This window comes from Patagioenas fasciata, chromosome 1 (genome assembly GCF_037038585.1).
Source record: "Patagioenas fasciata isolate bPatFas1 chromosome 1, bPatFas1.hap1, whole genome shotgun sequence".
Classification (NCBI taxonomy): domain Eukaryota; kingdom Metazoa; phylum Chordata; class Aves; order Columbiformes; family Columbidae; genus Patagioenas; species Patagioenas fasciata.
Genome location: NC_092520.1, coordinates 34202295 through 34218916, shown reverse-complemented (window position 1 = coordinate 34218916; position 16622 = coordinate 34202295). Strand labels below are relative to the sequence as shown.

General features: G+C 38.9%; 1 protein-coding gene across 2 annotated transcripts in view; it reads left to right on the top strand.

The window, feature by feature from the left end:
• Positions 1–16622, top strand: part of DGKH (diacylglycerol kinase eta) — a 175033-nt gene that overhangs the window by 85795 nt on the left and 72616 nt on the right. For both annotated transcript variants that reach the window (XM_071805818.1, XM_065845982.2), the window contains exons 3-4: positions 3540–3650; positions 5846–5926. In XM_071805818.1, coding sequence (XP_071661919.1) covers positions 3540–3650; positions 5846–5926 — 192 coding nt within the window. The remainder of the gene's footprint in view (positions 1–3539; positions 3651–5845; positions 5927–16622) is intronic.

The window sequence follows — 16622 nt, the reverse complement described above, 5'->3', positions numbered from 1 at the left end:
GTTTTTGGCAAGCAGATGAGAGGTGTTTCTGTAAATGTGAGAAGCAGCATGGGATTGTGGGATGTCCACTTTTTGTTTCTCTGAAATTACAGTAGGAAAGTAGTTAATATAACTGGCAGTGATTATTGCTTATGCTTGAGATTTAATGTCCAGCTGAGATTAATTAGAAGAAGGTTTCTCAGAACAGCAAGATCTTGGAGCACTGTCTTAACTGCTGTTGGGAAGGGAAAAGGTACTGGTTGCTTTCTTAAGGTGCAGTTGTAGCCTGAACAATGTTTTTAAGAAACTTCCTATGACCTGGTCGTGGTCAGTAATGTGGACCCAAACTCAACAACTGGAGAGGTCCCTTCCAATCTCAAATTACTGTAAGTGCTGCGACTTGTGTGTAGACTCAGGAAAGCATTATTAGCAGATTATCTAATGACTCAGTTGGCAGCTGGAAGTTTTCTGCACATTTTAAAGGCTAAATGAAGTTAATTAAGGATGATGGGCTGAAGCTTCATGCTCAATTTTGATGTCTGCAGCCATGGAGTTGCCTATTTAAGATGCTGAAACCTCAGCCCAGTATATCTAGGGGTGGTAAAATGTAAACTTCAGATGTATACTTCATGAAGTGATTACATTTCTTGGGGGGATGTTTACTAACCTAATCTGTTTCTAAGCTTTTGATACAAAAATACATTCCATAGAGCCTGCATGGTTATTTGCTGCCAACTTTAGGGAGTTAGTTTTAAGGGACTGACTTCCAAGACAGATTTAGTTTTGAATTTATTGGTTTGATTTTAGGGATACTGGTGTTTTAAGGAGCGAGTAGAAATAAGGGGAAATGGCTTACATAGGCATGAAAATGACATGAAAGACTTAATTTATTCTTTAGTGGGTAATAGCTCAAGGTTTGGGGAGATTTATGTTCTTTAAACAGATTTTAAAATCCCTGAAAATATTCAGTATAACTTATGTTCTGAGTTTCCTAGTACATACAGTGCATTTTAGGGAATGTTGATTCCCTTCCACTCTGGAAATTTTTCCAATAAGTCATCGCCTGTCATGTATGTGGAAGAAGTACTGTCTTCTAGGAACTGATTTTCTCTGCTATTACGTCTTCTGACCCTTGATAACACACAAGTCATTTATTCCCATTCTGTATATGAGCTTCTGAAATCTCAGAGAGCGCTGTGAAACAGAAATGCTGCCTGACTACTGCAACGGGTTTTGAATAAGTGCATGCATTCACTAACTCATTAAATCTATTTATGGCACGTAAAACTAGTTTTTCTTAGGGTCTGGTCAGAAAATCTCAAGCAATGGTAAAATTGCATGTGGTGAGCAGCCCCTTTCCGCTGTGAAGTGCTACCCCATTAGCTACAGCAGGGGTGCTGACCAAATCACAGAATGTCAGGGATGGGAAGGGACCTCAAAAGATCATCCAGTCCAATCCCCCTGCCGGAGCAGGAACACCCAGATGAGGTTACACAGGAAGGTGTCCAGGCAGACTTTGAATGTCTGCAGAGAAGGAGACTCCACAACCCCCCTGGGCAGCCTGTTCCAGTGCTCTGGCACTCTCACCATGAAGAAGTTTCTTCTCATATTTAAGTGGAACCTCCTGTGTTCCAGTTTTCACCCATTGCCCCTTGGCATTGGTTGTCACCAAGAAGAACCTGGCTCCATCCTCATGACACTCACCCTATACATATTTATAAACATTAATGAGGTCACCCCTCAGTCTCCTCCAAGCTCAAGAGACCCAACTCCCTCAGCCTTTCCTCATAAGGGAGATGCTCCACTCCCTTAATCATCTTGGTTGCCCTGCGCTGGACCCTCTCCAGCAGTTCCCCGTCCTTCTGGAACTGAGGGACCTAGAACTGGACACAATATTCCAGGTGTGGTCTCACCAGGGCAGAGTAGAGGGGAGGGAGGACCTCTCTGGACCTACTGACCATCCCCCTTCTAATACACCCCAGGATGCCATTGGCCTTCCTGGCCACAAGGGCACAGTGCTGGCTCATGGTCATCCTGCTGTCCACCAGGACCCCCAGGTCCCTTTCCCCTACACTGCTCTCTAACAGGTCCTTCCCCAACTTATACTGGAACCTGGGGTTGTTCTTGCCCAGATGCAGGACTCTACAACTTGCCTTATGCACTGGTCTGAGTTGTCAGCATGTGAAGGGAAATGAGATAGATCCAAACTTTCAGCTGTGACGTTTCATCTGAGCTGGCTGCTTTTCTGAGAGCATTAATTCAATCACTTTGTGAGCGTTACACCATATTCTTAGTCTGTGATGTTAAGAGTATCTCAGTGAAGGGTGAGATGTGCATATGTAACAGCCATGTTTCTCATTTCAGCGGAGCGGTAGGAACATTGAAGTGCTTTCTGCTTTTTCTGTATTTTTATTACTGTCATTAAAGTTACGGACATCTGATAACAGAAGATTATATTTATGAACTTTAGGTCAGGTCTTGGTTAAGCCTCTGAATGTCTAGTGTAACTTCAGATGTTTATATCACGTTGTCTAGAAATTGCGTTCCATGTTTCGCATCATGTTATTACACTACAAATTGTAAATATTCTGGAAATACTAGAGACCATTTTGGAGTATAATATCCAAATGTTCTTGCTTTTTCTCATACCCTTTGTGTGCTTCAGAGCTGAAGAAAATGAATTTTGAGATTCATACAATTAGTATGCTATGTCATGTCATTTCATATGATTAAGTGGAGAATTTCTGTAATGGGTTGGATGAATCCCACACATGCTGGCACAAGCAGGATACACGTTTAAAATATACTAATTTGTGTCTTACTCATTTCAACAAATGGGCTTTATGTAGGCAGGGTTCAGGCTGCAGTGGAAAGGTTTGGATCAGCGAATCGTTTTTTGACTAAAAATATTTGCCTGGTAAAAATATCCCTAGCTGGTACTTTTCTCACACTTTCCATATAATAATTATTCTTATTTTTAAGCTGATTTCATGCTGAAGGCTTCAGTTCAGCAGTGCGTTTGTAGTTGTGCATGACTTGCATCATACTGGATCATTCCCTCTACTTTAAAGGCATAATTCATGTGCTTGAATCAGACACGCATTTAAGTACCTTTTTGAATTAGTGCCTATGTGGAAATTGTTTTTCTCCCCAACATAATTAGATTCTGGACTGGAAATGACCTTGTGTAGATGCGTTTTAGATTTTTTTTGTCTGAATTGTGCCGCCATCACTTGTTGCTTACTGTAATATTTGTGGGTTTGCAGCTGTCCAAACAATCGCATGATTTTGTGTTCATCTTCACAACAATTATATGCCTCTCGACTGCCTTTTCATTTTAGTTGTAAAATTAGCATTTTGCCAACACTGTAATTGATTAAAAACTAGCAATGCAAATTCTAGTTGTCCAGAGAATGTCTCAATTTAATGTGAATGGAAACAAATGTAAATTCATGGTTACATGAGGTGTAACATCAATTATTAAAAACATAACCTCCATCTATATGTGTAGCTATTTAGATGTGTATTTACTTTGTCTTCTGTATTTTAATATTTTCCAGACAAGTATAAAAGAAGGATTACTACTGAAGCAAACCAGTTCCTTTCAGAGGTGGAAAAAACGTTATTTCAAACTTCGAGGACGTACTCTTTACTATGCTAAGGATTCAAAGGTAATTCTGTGCTTATAGCGTCCAACACCGTATGCTTGTAACGTCAATTTTGTTTAGATTTTTAAGTGCAATAATTATAAAGTAACAATTTGTTAGTGATTGTCTTGTTTAAATACTACTGTATATAAAATGTAGTATGTTAGATTAACTTTAACTAAGGAGGACTGGTGTTTTACCTATTTTTCTAGTGAAGTTTATCACAATTACTTTAACTTTTTGGACTATTCAGACAAGTAATAAATTAATCTTAAGGAGTTGCATGTGGCTTGTAGTTTTGTTGTTGTGTTGCTTTGGTTTGGTTTTGTTTGTTTGTTTATTTGTTTTCAAGGTGGCTCGCAGGCAGTCAAATCTAACATTAAAAAAAAAAAGTAAAAACTAGATAATGCTCAGCTGTCCCTCAATCCCTCAGACTGAATTCCATTAAAACTCTTCCAGTCTGACGCCCATATTGCTGTTAAAGAGACGGAAATGCTTAAGTGAAATCAAGACAGGAAGATTTTGTGCCGAAGCTGATTTAGAAGGGAAAAAGCTGTCTTCCGACAAGTGAAATTTTTTGGTGGGAAAATTGGGGGTGTGCAGAGGGGAATACTTGTCTTCTTGCTGAAAGGCATTTCCTCCCACCCCCTTGGGACAGGGACTGGGAGCATTTTGGCTTGTTGGGCTGGCTCGAATTGTGCTGTTTCACAGCCGTGGGCATTGCTTTTCTTTACCCTGTGGGGTTGCAGTGACTCCTGGGAGCTGTAGGTGAATTGCTTCAGGTCCCTGTCAACTTCTATAGCCTCATCTTCTCAACAAAAATAGTACCAAAACATAGAGACCTCTCTTTCTAGGACTATATGACTAAAATTGCATGGTATGTGGTAGTGTGGCTGCGATGAATCAGGGAAAATGTCACCTCTCCAGGGAGCTCAGCACTCAAGCACCTCTGTTGTCACACTTCTCTGCACATGGTGCTACCCTGAGCAGTTTATATAAAGACTTAATAAATGGCAGATGAGAGCTCTTGGAATGGCAACATCATCTCTGCCATGAAGATGAGAAAAGGAGATGTAATATGTAGGCGGTTGTACAAATACTCTGTAGCGTTGAATCCAGAAATGCTGAAACTCCCCCAGCATCCATTCTCCTTCCCATGGTATGGAAGAGGAAGAACATGCTATGGCTATAAAAAAGGGGACACGTTTTTGTTGGTTTTCCCTTCTGTGCTTCAAGACCCAACGTAAGTTTAACAGAAGCTAATTAATCCTTTGCCAGAGGCTGGGGTGTTTAAAGAAGACATATAGTACTCTTACTGGAACATCGAACTAAGGAGTAGAAGGGATCTTTTCAGGCCCTTGAGCTCCGTTTTCTTGTATGGATACCGTATCATAAATTCCCCTTCATGAATGTAAAGTTCCATCCCAAAACTAGTTAATTCATTTGTAGGCAGTTAATCTATTTGTGTCCAGTTCTGGGCTCCCCAGGTTAAGAAGGACAAAGAACTACTGGAAGGAGTCCAGCGGCAGGCTACGAAGGTCATCAAGGGTCTGGAACATCTCTTTTATGAGGAGAGACTGAGAGAGCTGGGTCTGTTCAGCCTGGAGAAGAGAAGGCTGAGAGGGGATCTCATCAATAGTTATAAATATCTCAAGGGTGGATGTCAAGAGGATGGGACCAGACTCCTTCCAGTGGTGCCCAACGATAGGATGAGGGTCAACGGGCACAGACTGAAGCACAGGAGCTTCCATATGAACATGAACTTCTTTACTGTGAGGGTGCCAGAGCACTGGCACAAGCTGCCCAAAGAGGTTATGGAATCTCCTTCTCTGGAGACATTCAAAACCTGCCTGCACGCATTCCGGTGTCAACCTCTTTTCTCTGATACAACAATTATGCTACAAAGCAGACCCCCCAAAACTGCATCTATTAAAAAAAAAGCAACAACTTCAGAAGAGATTTTAAAGATCTATATCACTTTGGAGCCACCTTTGTATACTCTCATGCACCATTTAGGTAGAAAATAGGACTGTGTTCAGGGTTGTAATAAGAGGTTCTATCACATCATTGTATTCTATTTTTTCACTACTTTTTTTTTTTTTTTCTGCTTTTCTTTTCCAATTGGGATGGACACAAGGAAATGAAAGCACAGACTGTAAGCATACCTGAAAGTGGAGTCAGACTACATTTAACATTTTTATGTTCTTTTCCATTCACAGTCACTAATATTTGATGAAGTTGACCTGTCAGATGCCAGCGTAGCTGAATCAAGCACAAAAAATGTCAACAACAGCTTCACGGTATGGAACCATTATAATACTGATCTTGAAAGCTTTAGATACACTGTTACTAAGAAAATCAAGAATCCTCTGAATAACTTATCATTTTTATTTGGAAATAAAATGTCCTTTATTTGAAAATGTCTTTATGTATCACAACAATATCACATCAGCTCTTGATAATTTTGTCTCTGTGTTTTTTTAGCAAAATTTAGAGTTTTAGGTAACAGTTGCTTCAAATGTTGCTGGTACAGCATCCAATGGCATTTGAACTAGATGATCATTGTAGGTCATTTCCAACTGAAATATTCTATTCTATTCTATTCTATTCTATTCTATTCTATTCTATTCTATTCTATTCTATTCTATTCTATTCTATTCTGAAATAAAAAAGAAAAAGTGACGTTTCCATCTGTATTGATTTACTGTAAAGCTGCAAGAGTAGATGTGCTAGCCTGTGTACAAGGCATTAAAAATTTATCAAAATTCAGTATTAGTACTTGGTTAGTACTCATTAGTACAGCTTACTTTTATGCTGTGGTTTGTCTTCAAGGTGACATGCTGAATTGATTAAAATGTGATTTTGTTATTGTTTTAATTTCTTATAATAAGATTTTTTTCTTTTCTGATATATTGATGTGGGGTATTTTTTGTTTTCATTGTCAATCATATTCCTGTATGTTTCCAAGTCATGTGGAAAAGCTGTCTCCAGCTCGTACCTTGATTCCAACACTGGTATAAGAAACAAAGAGTGTTCATAAATCTGTGTTCACAAGTGTGTTTCACACACAGGTCTTGCCGTTTGTTGTTCAACTTCTTTGTTGGAACTAAGTGATAATGTCTGACATAGTTCCTCTGCTGATTCTTAAACCCTGGAAAAGTAAATTTTTTTGAAAAGAACTAACTATGAGGAAGATCATGGGTAAAATTTTCCTTCCGAAAGTTATGTGTTATCCCACTGACTGCAATGGTGTCACCTTTCTTAACCTGCAGATCCCATTATGCTCTATTAAAATGTGGATTTTCCATTTTCCTGAGAATTGTAATGATCACAGGTGGCCTGTGTTACCAGTGTTCTTCTCCAAGGCCATCCAGTGCAAGCCTTCTGAAAGCATCACCAGGTCTTCCTTGTTCTGCTACCTCCCAGGCAGCTACTGAAGTAGTCAGAGCACTTCAAAGACGTGTTTGCATTGGCCTGGACAGGCCGGCTTGTTAAATCAATCTAAGTTTCTTTGCTGACTAAGAACACAATAAAAAAGACTGATTTAACAGAATGTCTCAAACGTGGAGGTGGCTGTGTGAGATACCAGCTTGCCTTTCAAAGATGTTTTTGGTGTTGCTTAGAAGCTTGGCTTCTGCCTTGCTCCTGGCCAGAAGTAAAGCTGTCATGGAGGCATCGGGATGGCTGAGGAATAATGAAGCCTACAAAGATGATGAACTGATCATGATGAGCAGTCATGATCATCATTTCTTGTTCAAGATATAAGGCTCAGCATCCCCTAAAGACCCAAACTTCCCTCACTTCAGCCTCCACTGCAGGAAAAGGAAAATAAAGAAAACACTTCTCTCTGAAGTATTACCACCAATCACTGAATCATAAAATAAAGATATTCATCTTGGTGTATTTTTTGGGGGGGAAGAAAAGTGGCATAGTTTGGGGTGTTTTTATTTCTTTTTTTTTTTTTTCCTCTTCATTGTTCGGTGTTTTGGTGTCCTTCATAATCCTTTATGCTCACTCATTATCTCATTCTTCACCAAATACTTTTTTTATATCCATTACGAAGACTCCTGTAGAAGACAGTAGTGAAAACAAAATCTCAGGGCCTACAGCTTTAACAGTGTTCTCTCTAAGGAGTCTTCAAATTAATTTTGAAGAATTATTTGGGTTTATAGCTCTCCTGGATTGAAGTGTCATCTGATTTGACTGTGAAATATGGTAATAGTCGTCATCTCGCTTAATCTTTTGGCTTCTTTCTTTCTGTTTGCCTAACCCAGTCTCCCAGCAACACAGCTCAGTGAATTAATCCAGCTCTGGCCTTGCTTGCACTGCTTTTGAGGGAGGAGTGTAGTGTTCCAGCAATACTCCTTATAAATAAAAAGAAACATTAAATTTTCCTTTTTTTTTTTTTCATCTTAAAAAAGATAATCTGGCCTTTCTTAAAATCACTTGTTATTCTTTATAAGTGCTCTGTTAGCATTCTCTTTGTTAAAAAAGCAAAAATTAAATCCTTAACTTTAGCTTTCTGTAGTTAATGTAGTCCTCTTGGGTTTTTTGTCCCAATAGAGATTATTTTTAACACATACTTATGTAGATGGAATAGAAACCAAATGACGATCTTTCCAGGAAAACACACCTTTTAAAATTTACATTAAACATTTTTTTTTTCCCCCAAATCCTTTTATCATTTCACTTACCCCTGCCCCCTCAATCTCCCACCCGCAGTTTGTGGCAGCTACTGGTTTGCCTTCTTTTGCCCCGGGTAGTTTGCATGTTTGGAGACAGAGCTGTGCATGTCAAGTTTTTCCATGCTCTTTTTTTGGATAAAACTCAAGTCTAAAATTAGTCATAACGCACAGATTTAAGGTTGAGTTTATTTGTAATGCAGATGCTTGCAGAGTATTTTATGTAACTAAATACCACTGTTTACTCACCAGAATACTTTTCCTTTCTTACTACAAACAAATTGAGGTTCAGGGGAAAGCTGAGATAAATAAATATCTGATAATTAAAATGAGAAGCTGCTAAACTTGAAACAGTTTATCTGTTTCAGTTTTTTATTGATTATGATATTGCTTTTCAATTAACAAGCAGCTCATTGCTAGCAAATAGTTCCTGGTGAAGGAGCTTGCAAGTAGAATGATGTTTAATACATGATGAATGTTCTGTAGTCATGAGCATTCTCATCTAGACCCTTGACTTCAGAGGCTTCATATGAGACCCTCAAAGCCAGATTCTTCCCAATGACTCTTTAGGTGCCACTCTCTGAAGCCTGTGGGGAGAGAGGAGAGGTTCAAGAAGGCGATTAGGGCATGGACGATGTGCATCACCCCCTCCATCAGCCACACCAGGAGAACATGGGGGCTTTTACTCTCCCCGTGGATGCAGCTCAGTGCTGTGAGTGGGCACTGAGTCCTCCTCATGATGCTGGGGAATCTGCTGAATGTTTTTTCTTTGTTTTTTTTCCAACAGCTCTTTGATTTGGCCTCAGTGGGTGGCTTATGTTGTCTCAGCACGTCCTGAGGAGTGTAGTTGCACAGCGTGTTATGTCTTCAGGGATGAATCAGCCCCCCATCCCTATTGCATGCAAGCAGATGGGGCAGTGACCAGTTCTGCTGAGAGCTGTAATTCCTCATGCGTTTTGGCTTGCAGGGATGGAAGATGGCTTGTTGGTGTCTCAAGTGCATTAAGAAAAATCTCTTTATTGTTCTCAAAACAATACTTGAGACTGAATAAGGCTGAATAGTGCTCTCCAGCATGCAAGCGTGGGCATGTGGAACATCAGTGGCGTGCTTTTGTTCTAACTGATAGAAGGTTTTTTAAATACTGAAATGATTCTCGAAGAGGCATATTCAATTAATGAAGTTCCTCAGGGCAACAAGGTGATTATGAATTGTGATTTCAGAAGGAATTTTGACAGGTTACCTTTCGGCTTAGGTTTCTACCTCTGTCTTGCTTTTGATGATGAAGAACTTCTGATGCACTTTGGCTAGGAAAAACCTCTGTAGATGTTAACCATGCTTCCTTTCAATTGCTGAGCCACATGGATGTGTGAAATGTTCTAGGCTATTATAAATCTGTTCTAGAGTCTCACGTAAAATGCACAGGCATCATGTAGCAGCACCTATGTTTAGTCCATCCAAACTGATGTTTGAAACATTTAATTCATTTATGCTGTTCCGTGATAAATATGATGGAAAATAATAATTTCAGGGTGGAAATACTGACTTTGAGGCATTACTTCATATATTTGTCTTTAGACATTTGATTTTGATTAGGCCAACTTCTAGTCCAATTTAAGCTTTTACACATGCCACGTAGTCTCAGTTTTGTACTATATGTATACTCAGAAAAGTGAAAATCAGATTCATTCTGTTACCTAATTACACCTGAGAGTAACAGAGGAAATAAATAATGTCACTGTTTTTCTGGAAGCTGCCCTCCAGGAACATGAGAATTAACATAACTAGATGATAGGGATTCAGCTTGCCCAAACTTTGGGTGGGATTAAATAGACCTCTAAATTTACATATGTAGGATAAGATGAATAGTTCTTTAAAGTAAATTCCTGTAATTGCTCAATTCAGTTATTAACTTAACTCTCTCTTAGCTGTGATAGGAGCCTTGTCATCCAGGGCACCTGCAATGTCAATCCCTGCTTTTAGCTTTCTGAATCAGGTGCTGAATCAAGTACTTTTTGTTGAATATGCGTCTTCTGAAAGTGGTCATCTTGACAGGGAGGAAGCTGCAGTAGGCAGATCTGCTGTCCTGGAAAGCCTACTGCAGTTTTTAGTAATTAGAAACTGGCTGGAAGTGAGACTTTATATTCCAGCCAATAACGTTGATTACTAGGATTCTGGGTATGCTTGCAAAAATGTCTAATGTCATCATTTTTTGCTGATTTCTTGGTTTTAGTGATGCTATAGACCGTATAGACCTTAGAGTCTAATTATTTATTCTGTGGAAAAATACTTCCTTGCAGAGCTCTTAATGTGCTAGGCTTTAATTAAGTATTCTCACCTAGTGTTATGAGGCAAAGGCAACAGAAACCTATAAACTGCCTGTTCTTTATCCTATATTCTTTATTACCTCCTTTCAGTTTGACTGTTTTCCAGGGTAAATAATATTTGTAAACATTTTTCTTTACTTTTACCTATTATTTCAGTTCTTCTGACTAGTATTCTGCAGCATCATCTTGTAAGTGAAGTGACCGGTTTGGCACTCAGGGAGTACAAATTACAGATATTCGGGACTGTTTTCTAAGTTAACACTCGTTTACATTCCTTATGGATCCCACATTTTGTCTGTTTTCTGCAGCAGCAACACATTATGCATTTTTTGATCCTCTACAATGATACCAAGATCCTTTTCCTGGTAATTCAGAGCTGTCTGTAATTCATAAATACTTCTTCTATGCTTCTGTGGTTTTTCTTGGGTGTGTGTTTCTTTGTTTTTACTAACACGGAACTTTTTCAAGTCACTGTAATGTCTGTTTAATACCTTGCTTGGCTCATTCTGAAGTACCTTGGTATCAAGAGGGGGGAAGTAAGTAATCAAAAATTTGTTCTTTCTGTAAATGTTCCCCTATTGCTACTTTATGCTTCTCTTCCAGTTTAAGAATTTCACCCCAAAATTTTGTAAGAGAATAATAAGGTGCTTGTTATCCATTAATCTTTCCCCATATTAAAAATTCATACTATTCCTTCTTGCTTTTTAAATGTCCTTTAGCTTTCTTCTCATCACATGATCGGAACATAAAAATCGTCAGTCTTTTTGGTTCAGTCACTGAACTAAAAATAATTATGGGTCAAACTGATGTTTTACCTTTTTTGAACAGAAGTAGTTAGCTTAGTTCAAATTAAATGGATTAAATTTTGTTTCAAAGTATTATTTTCATATTATAAAAAGAAAAAAAACAACACAAACCACGCACAGCATTTCATTGGTTAGTCCCTGAGTGTCATTTTGTTACAAAAAAGTTGAAAGGTTTTTTTCTCTAATTTCCACTTTTTTTGTCAGATTTATCAATTCACTTTGACCTGAAAGCAGACTGTTCTGCTTAATATGTTTTTAAACAAAAAAAAAATTGTATCCAGTTGTCTGCAATTTTCTTGATACTCTGTAAATTCGGACAGATTCTGTAAAACTAAACATTTATGTTGGCTGATTTTCCTTTGACCTATTAGTTTGAGATGGCTAGGTACTTTTTATAGATTAGTGAGGCCAAATAATCTGTTGGAGCAACTGTGTTTCAGCTGTGGTTAAAATGTGCCTTGTTTTCTTCCAGTTTATATTGTTTTATTCCAGAACTGTGATTACCTTATTTCCTATGCATATTTCTGAATGTAGCATATCCTACATCTTGGCTGGGGATGTACAGTTTACTGGTATGTAATTTATGTGGAATCAGTTTAAAGCATAAACCAATTCTTTTAACCTTTGCATCCTGCTGTACAGCCGCTGTTTTTAATGGGAAATTGCCTAGTTGTACTGGAAACTCAGTTCTTGCTATTTGTTGGACTTTAACGTCCAACGTTAGTCCAAATATTAGGACTGGGCTTGAAGGCATATTGCTTTTTAGCAGCTTATTTCAGCCTTGCTGCTTCTGACATCAGTCAGCTCTCTGGTCACTGTTGAGATTAGCTGCTTCTAACTCACTATAGAAAATTAACTTTTAATGTTCATTATGGCCTCAGAAAAGAGAATGTGTTGCCAGACCTTTGTAGTATGTTGGAGAGAGAGTGTAAATTTCTTTGATTTGGACGTATTTTTCTTCCTTTCTTGCCACTCAGATTTTTTTTGGAGTTGTTGTTGAGGCTTTCTTCAGGGACTATGAGAACTTTGGGGAATGTGAGAACTGCTTAACCTTCCCCAAGCCACATCAAGAGGAAAAGAGCCTTTTCCCAAAGGAATTTAAAACCTTTCATCTTTAGGTTTGGGCACTCCAGTCTTCTGTATTTTTGAATATCAGAGACAGAGAGAGATAGTCTCAAAGCTGGGAATAATTATCCTAATACAGTTTCTTTCCTTTAAATAATCTAACATAAATTCAGTTTTATTACTGACTCTTGATTTGCCCAAAGCTCAGGGTCTTGAGCTTTATTTAGCTGCAGAAATGCTTATGCATGCCGGTGGAGGTATTTCTCTAATGCTGCCCCGCTTGTTTGCAAAATCCACTTTACTGCAGTTTGGTCTTGGTGGACATCAGGAGATGGTTTCCTTACTCATAGCCTAAAGCCTCCTTCAGTCACTATTCTATCTCAGTCTGTTTTTTTGGAAGCCCAGTCACCTAATGGTTGCACTGGCCTTTTCTGGGCTTTTTCCTGCTTCTCTTTCACCGTCTTTCTTCTTTCTGTAGTTTGGTGAAATCATCTGGCCATGCTGGTGTTGGGAGACTCCTGGGATCATGTGGGATCATGGGCTCAGCAACGACCTTCAAGGCTTTGTCTTATTTCAGACTTGGGGTGGTTTCCTCTGGTTTCATATACTGCTAAGCAAACTTTTTTCACTGTGTGATTAAACCTTCGGTTTTGCTCTGTAGGAATACTCTAGAGTGCATCTATCTGCAGTTTTATTTATTTATTAAAAATGTATTTTGATTACTCAAAATGCACATTACTCAAAATGCACATTACTCAAGATGCACGTAGTTTCTGCTGATGTTCCCTTGAAGAGAGATACTCTTGCTTGACTTCTTCCTTTAATAAACCACAGGTCACTCAAAGAATAGATTTGTGTTTGGAAACATGCTTCTGTTTCTTGATAAACTTACATAAACCACCAAGTTGAAATAGTTTCTCCTTAAATTTACTCAGCTGGTGTGAACCTCATGAAACTCAGCTATTGGTGCATCTTAACTCAATTGCATACTAATTTAAACTAAATGATAACAATATCTACTATTATTATTGTTGATTTTGTTATTATCATTAGTGATCTGGGTATGATTTATGAGCTTACAGTAGTATTATGAAATTATTTGTGTGAAGAAAAACAAAAGAAATTTTACTGAAGTGCTAAGTACTGCTTGTTGTGCTATCCTTAGGATTCCTCTCAGCATACTTTGCCTCAAATTTACCTTGCAATTTATCCTGTAGATGTACAATAATTTCCTGGGCTCAGGTTCACTTTGGAATTTCCTTTGCATTCTGGCTGTGTCTTAACACTGGCAATGGTATACACCGATGATGGTGGAAGTGCAGACACATTTGTAGATGTCTTTACTTAGAGTGTCTTCCTCTGAGAGGTGAATCCCACTCTTGGATACACTGTATTTTAAATTTTCCCCTTGGTGTTATCAGAAGGGTCATTGCATGGCACCATCACAGATTGGGGAATGGCATCTCCAGACATTCCCTGTGCTTCAGTTGCAGTCTAGCACCGGGCTGACAGAGGTCCTGGAGGCACAGCTCTGAAGATCTCAAGGCCTCTTGTCATCTCCAGGAGGTGGAATATTGCTGGAAACAGTTCAAGTTCCCGTGCTGGGCTCCTCAGCGTGACTCAGCTTTGCACACAGAGCTAACTCTTGGGATGGCTTTAGTTTTCTCCTAGTTGTGAACCATTTGCTGTTTCATACAGATGCTGATGAGCCTCTAAATGATGAAGGCTTTTCGATGTTCCCAGCCCCAGCAATACCCAAACCACAGAAAGAGGAGGGAAGTGCTTTGTATTCCATTTAGTTCCATTTTCAACTCCTTTTTTTTTTTTTTTCCTATATTCAGGCAGCTTAGGAAAAAAAACCTCAAAACTGAAATAGCAAATTAATATGCTTCAGGGAACAAAAAATGGAGAGACAAAAGCAATTAGTGTGCACTTGCGATGCACTTAGATTTCTTTTTCCTCCATTTAGCATTTGCTCATTTTCCCCCTCCCTGTGACAGTGACAGAAAAACGTAATGAAGCTGAGAGCTCTTTGAATAGCTTTGGGTGTGACTTTCAAGTTTTAAGCTCCTTATCTCTGACTTGATGCGCTGTCTCCCTTTCCCTAGAGTGTCTGGAAACGTTGAAGCTTTAAGTTTCATTATGAAAAAGCAATAAAGCATTTATTTCAGCTGTGAGGCTAAAATCCATAGATAAATTGCTTGGGATTAAGCTATTACAAGAAAGCTGAACACTTTTCAGAAGAGGTAAAAAAGGGGATGCTTAAAAATGTGACCATTCTGAGCTACATTGTACATTCTTGTTTTAGTTATGTTTCCATTTATTGTTTTCCACAGATTTCAAGCTTAAGCAGGATTTTTTTCTAAATAGTTCACAGATGTCTCTATTTCTTCCTTTAGTTTTCTGAGAGTTTCTTTAATTTATTAAATACATTAAGAAGATTTGCATAGATGAAAATGCATTTTAAGTATCTTTTATTTCCTTGTCTGCACTGATAGTAAAGCACTGATGAAGCAGTTGGGGCATTTGGAGCATGAGCACTGGTCTTTGAATTACTTCAAGAAGATTGCCAAATTTCGTTCTTCCTGCAGTTCTACACTTACGTATTCTCTGACGTTTCTTTCTCTTCTTGCTCTCAATGTGGTTAAAATACCTGGAGAAACCTTAAAAATCATCCCTCAGTGCAGTTCCTGTATACCGGATAATTTTATAAACAAGGACATTGGTGTAAACTTTGAATAAATTTCCTGCTTCTAGTGAACAAGAATCCCTGGCTTCCAGCAGCTGGATCATGTTTAAACAGGAATCTGTTATTATAGAATAAGAAAATACTCACTTGCTGTACTATTTTATATAACTTTGCACTTAAAGCCATTAAATATTTAACTAGATGTTTTCCTTTAAGTACAGCAGCCATCCCATCTGATAAACGTGTAATGAGCTGCTGAAACTGGAGCTAAGGGCACAGCAGTCTGAAATAACGTGCTTAACAAATCTTTATGTAAGGACTTTAAAGAATTTAATGTGCAGGCCTTGAACTGTATATGGCAGTTTCCAGTTTACATTTACAAGAATGATTTATTGCTTTTGCTATATTTAAATACTGATTTAAGATAAATATCTAATTCTTTGTTCCAAATTCATGAAACTTTCCTTCCCTAGTTCTTTTAACTGTCTCATGATAAGAGTAGACTTCTGAATTAATAATTGTCTTCTGTTAGAGGTTGGCTGATGATGGATACATGAGGTCAAATTTGAGGAACTGTAGATTACAGACAAAGTGTCCTTTGCTGGATGATTTTTGCATCTGTTTTACAGTTAGGATGTGTCCTAAGTGGATTACTTGATTTACCTGGATTCTGTTTTCATAGAATCATGGAGTGATTTGGGGGTTGGAAGGGACCTCTGAAGGTCTTCTTGTCCAAGGCCCTGCTGAAGCAGGGCCACCTAGAGCAACCTGCCCAGGACCAGGTTCAAACAGCTTTTCAATATCTGTGTTTCTTGGTGTTCACACAGAGTCTCTTGTCTTTCAGTTTGTGTCCACTGACTCTTTGCACCCTCCCTTCAAGAATTTACAAAAATAAATGAGATTCCCCCCTGAGACTTTCCCAGGCTAAACAGTCCTAGCTCTCTCAGCCTTTCCTCATATGTCAGATGCTCAAGTCGCTTAATCATCCTTGCGGCCCTTTGCTGTACTCTCTCCAGTATGTCCGTGTTTCTCTTCTACTGAGCAATCCAGGACTGGACACAACACTCCAGGTGTGGCCTCACCAGTGCTGAGCAGAGGAGAAGGATCACCTCACTCAGCCTGACTCCAATGCTTTGTCTTAATGCAGCCCAGGATAACGTTCACCTTCTTTGTGGAAACGGCACATTGCTGCCTCATCTTCATCTTGTTGGCCACCAGGACTTCCAGGTCCTTTTCTGCCAAACTGCTTTCCAGCTGGGTGGCCCCCCGCATACACTGGTGCCTGGGGCTGTTTCTCCACAGGTGCAGGACTTTGCCCTTCTCTTGTTCAACTCCATGAGGTTCCTGTTGGCCCATTTCTCCAGCTTGCAGAGGTCCCCCTGGGTGACAATACAACCCTCCAGCATATCAGCCACTCTTCCTAGTTTTGT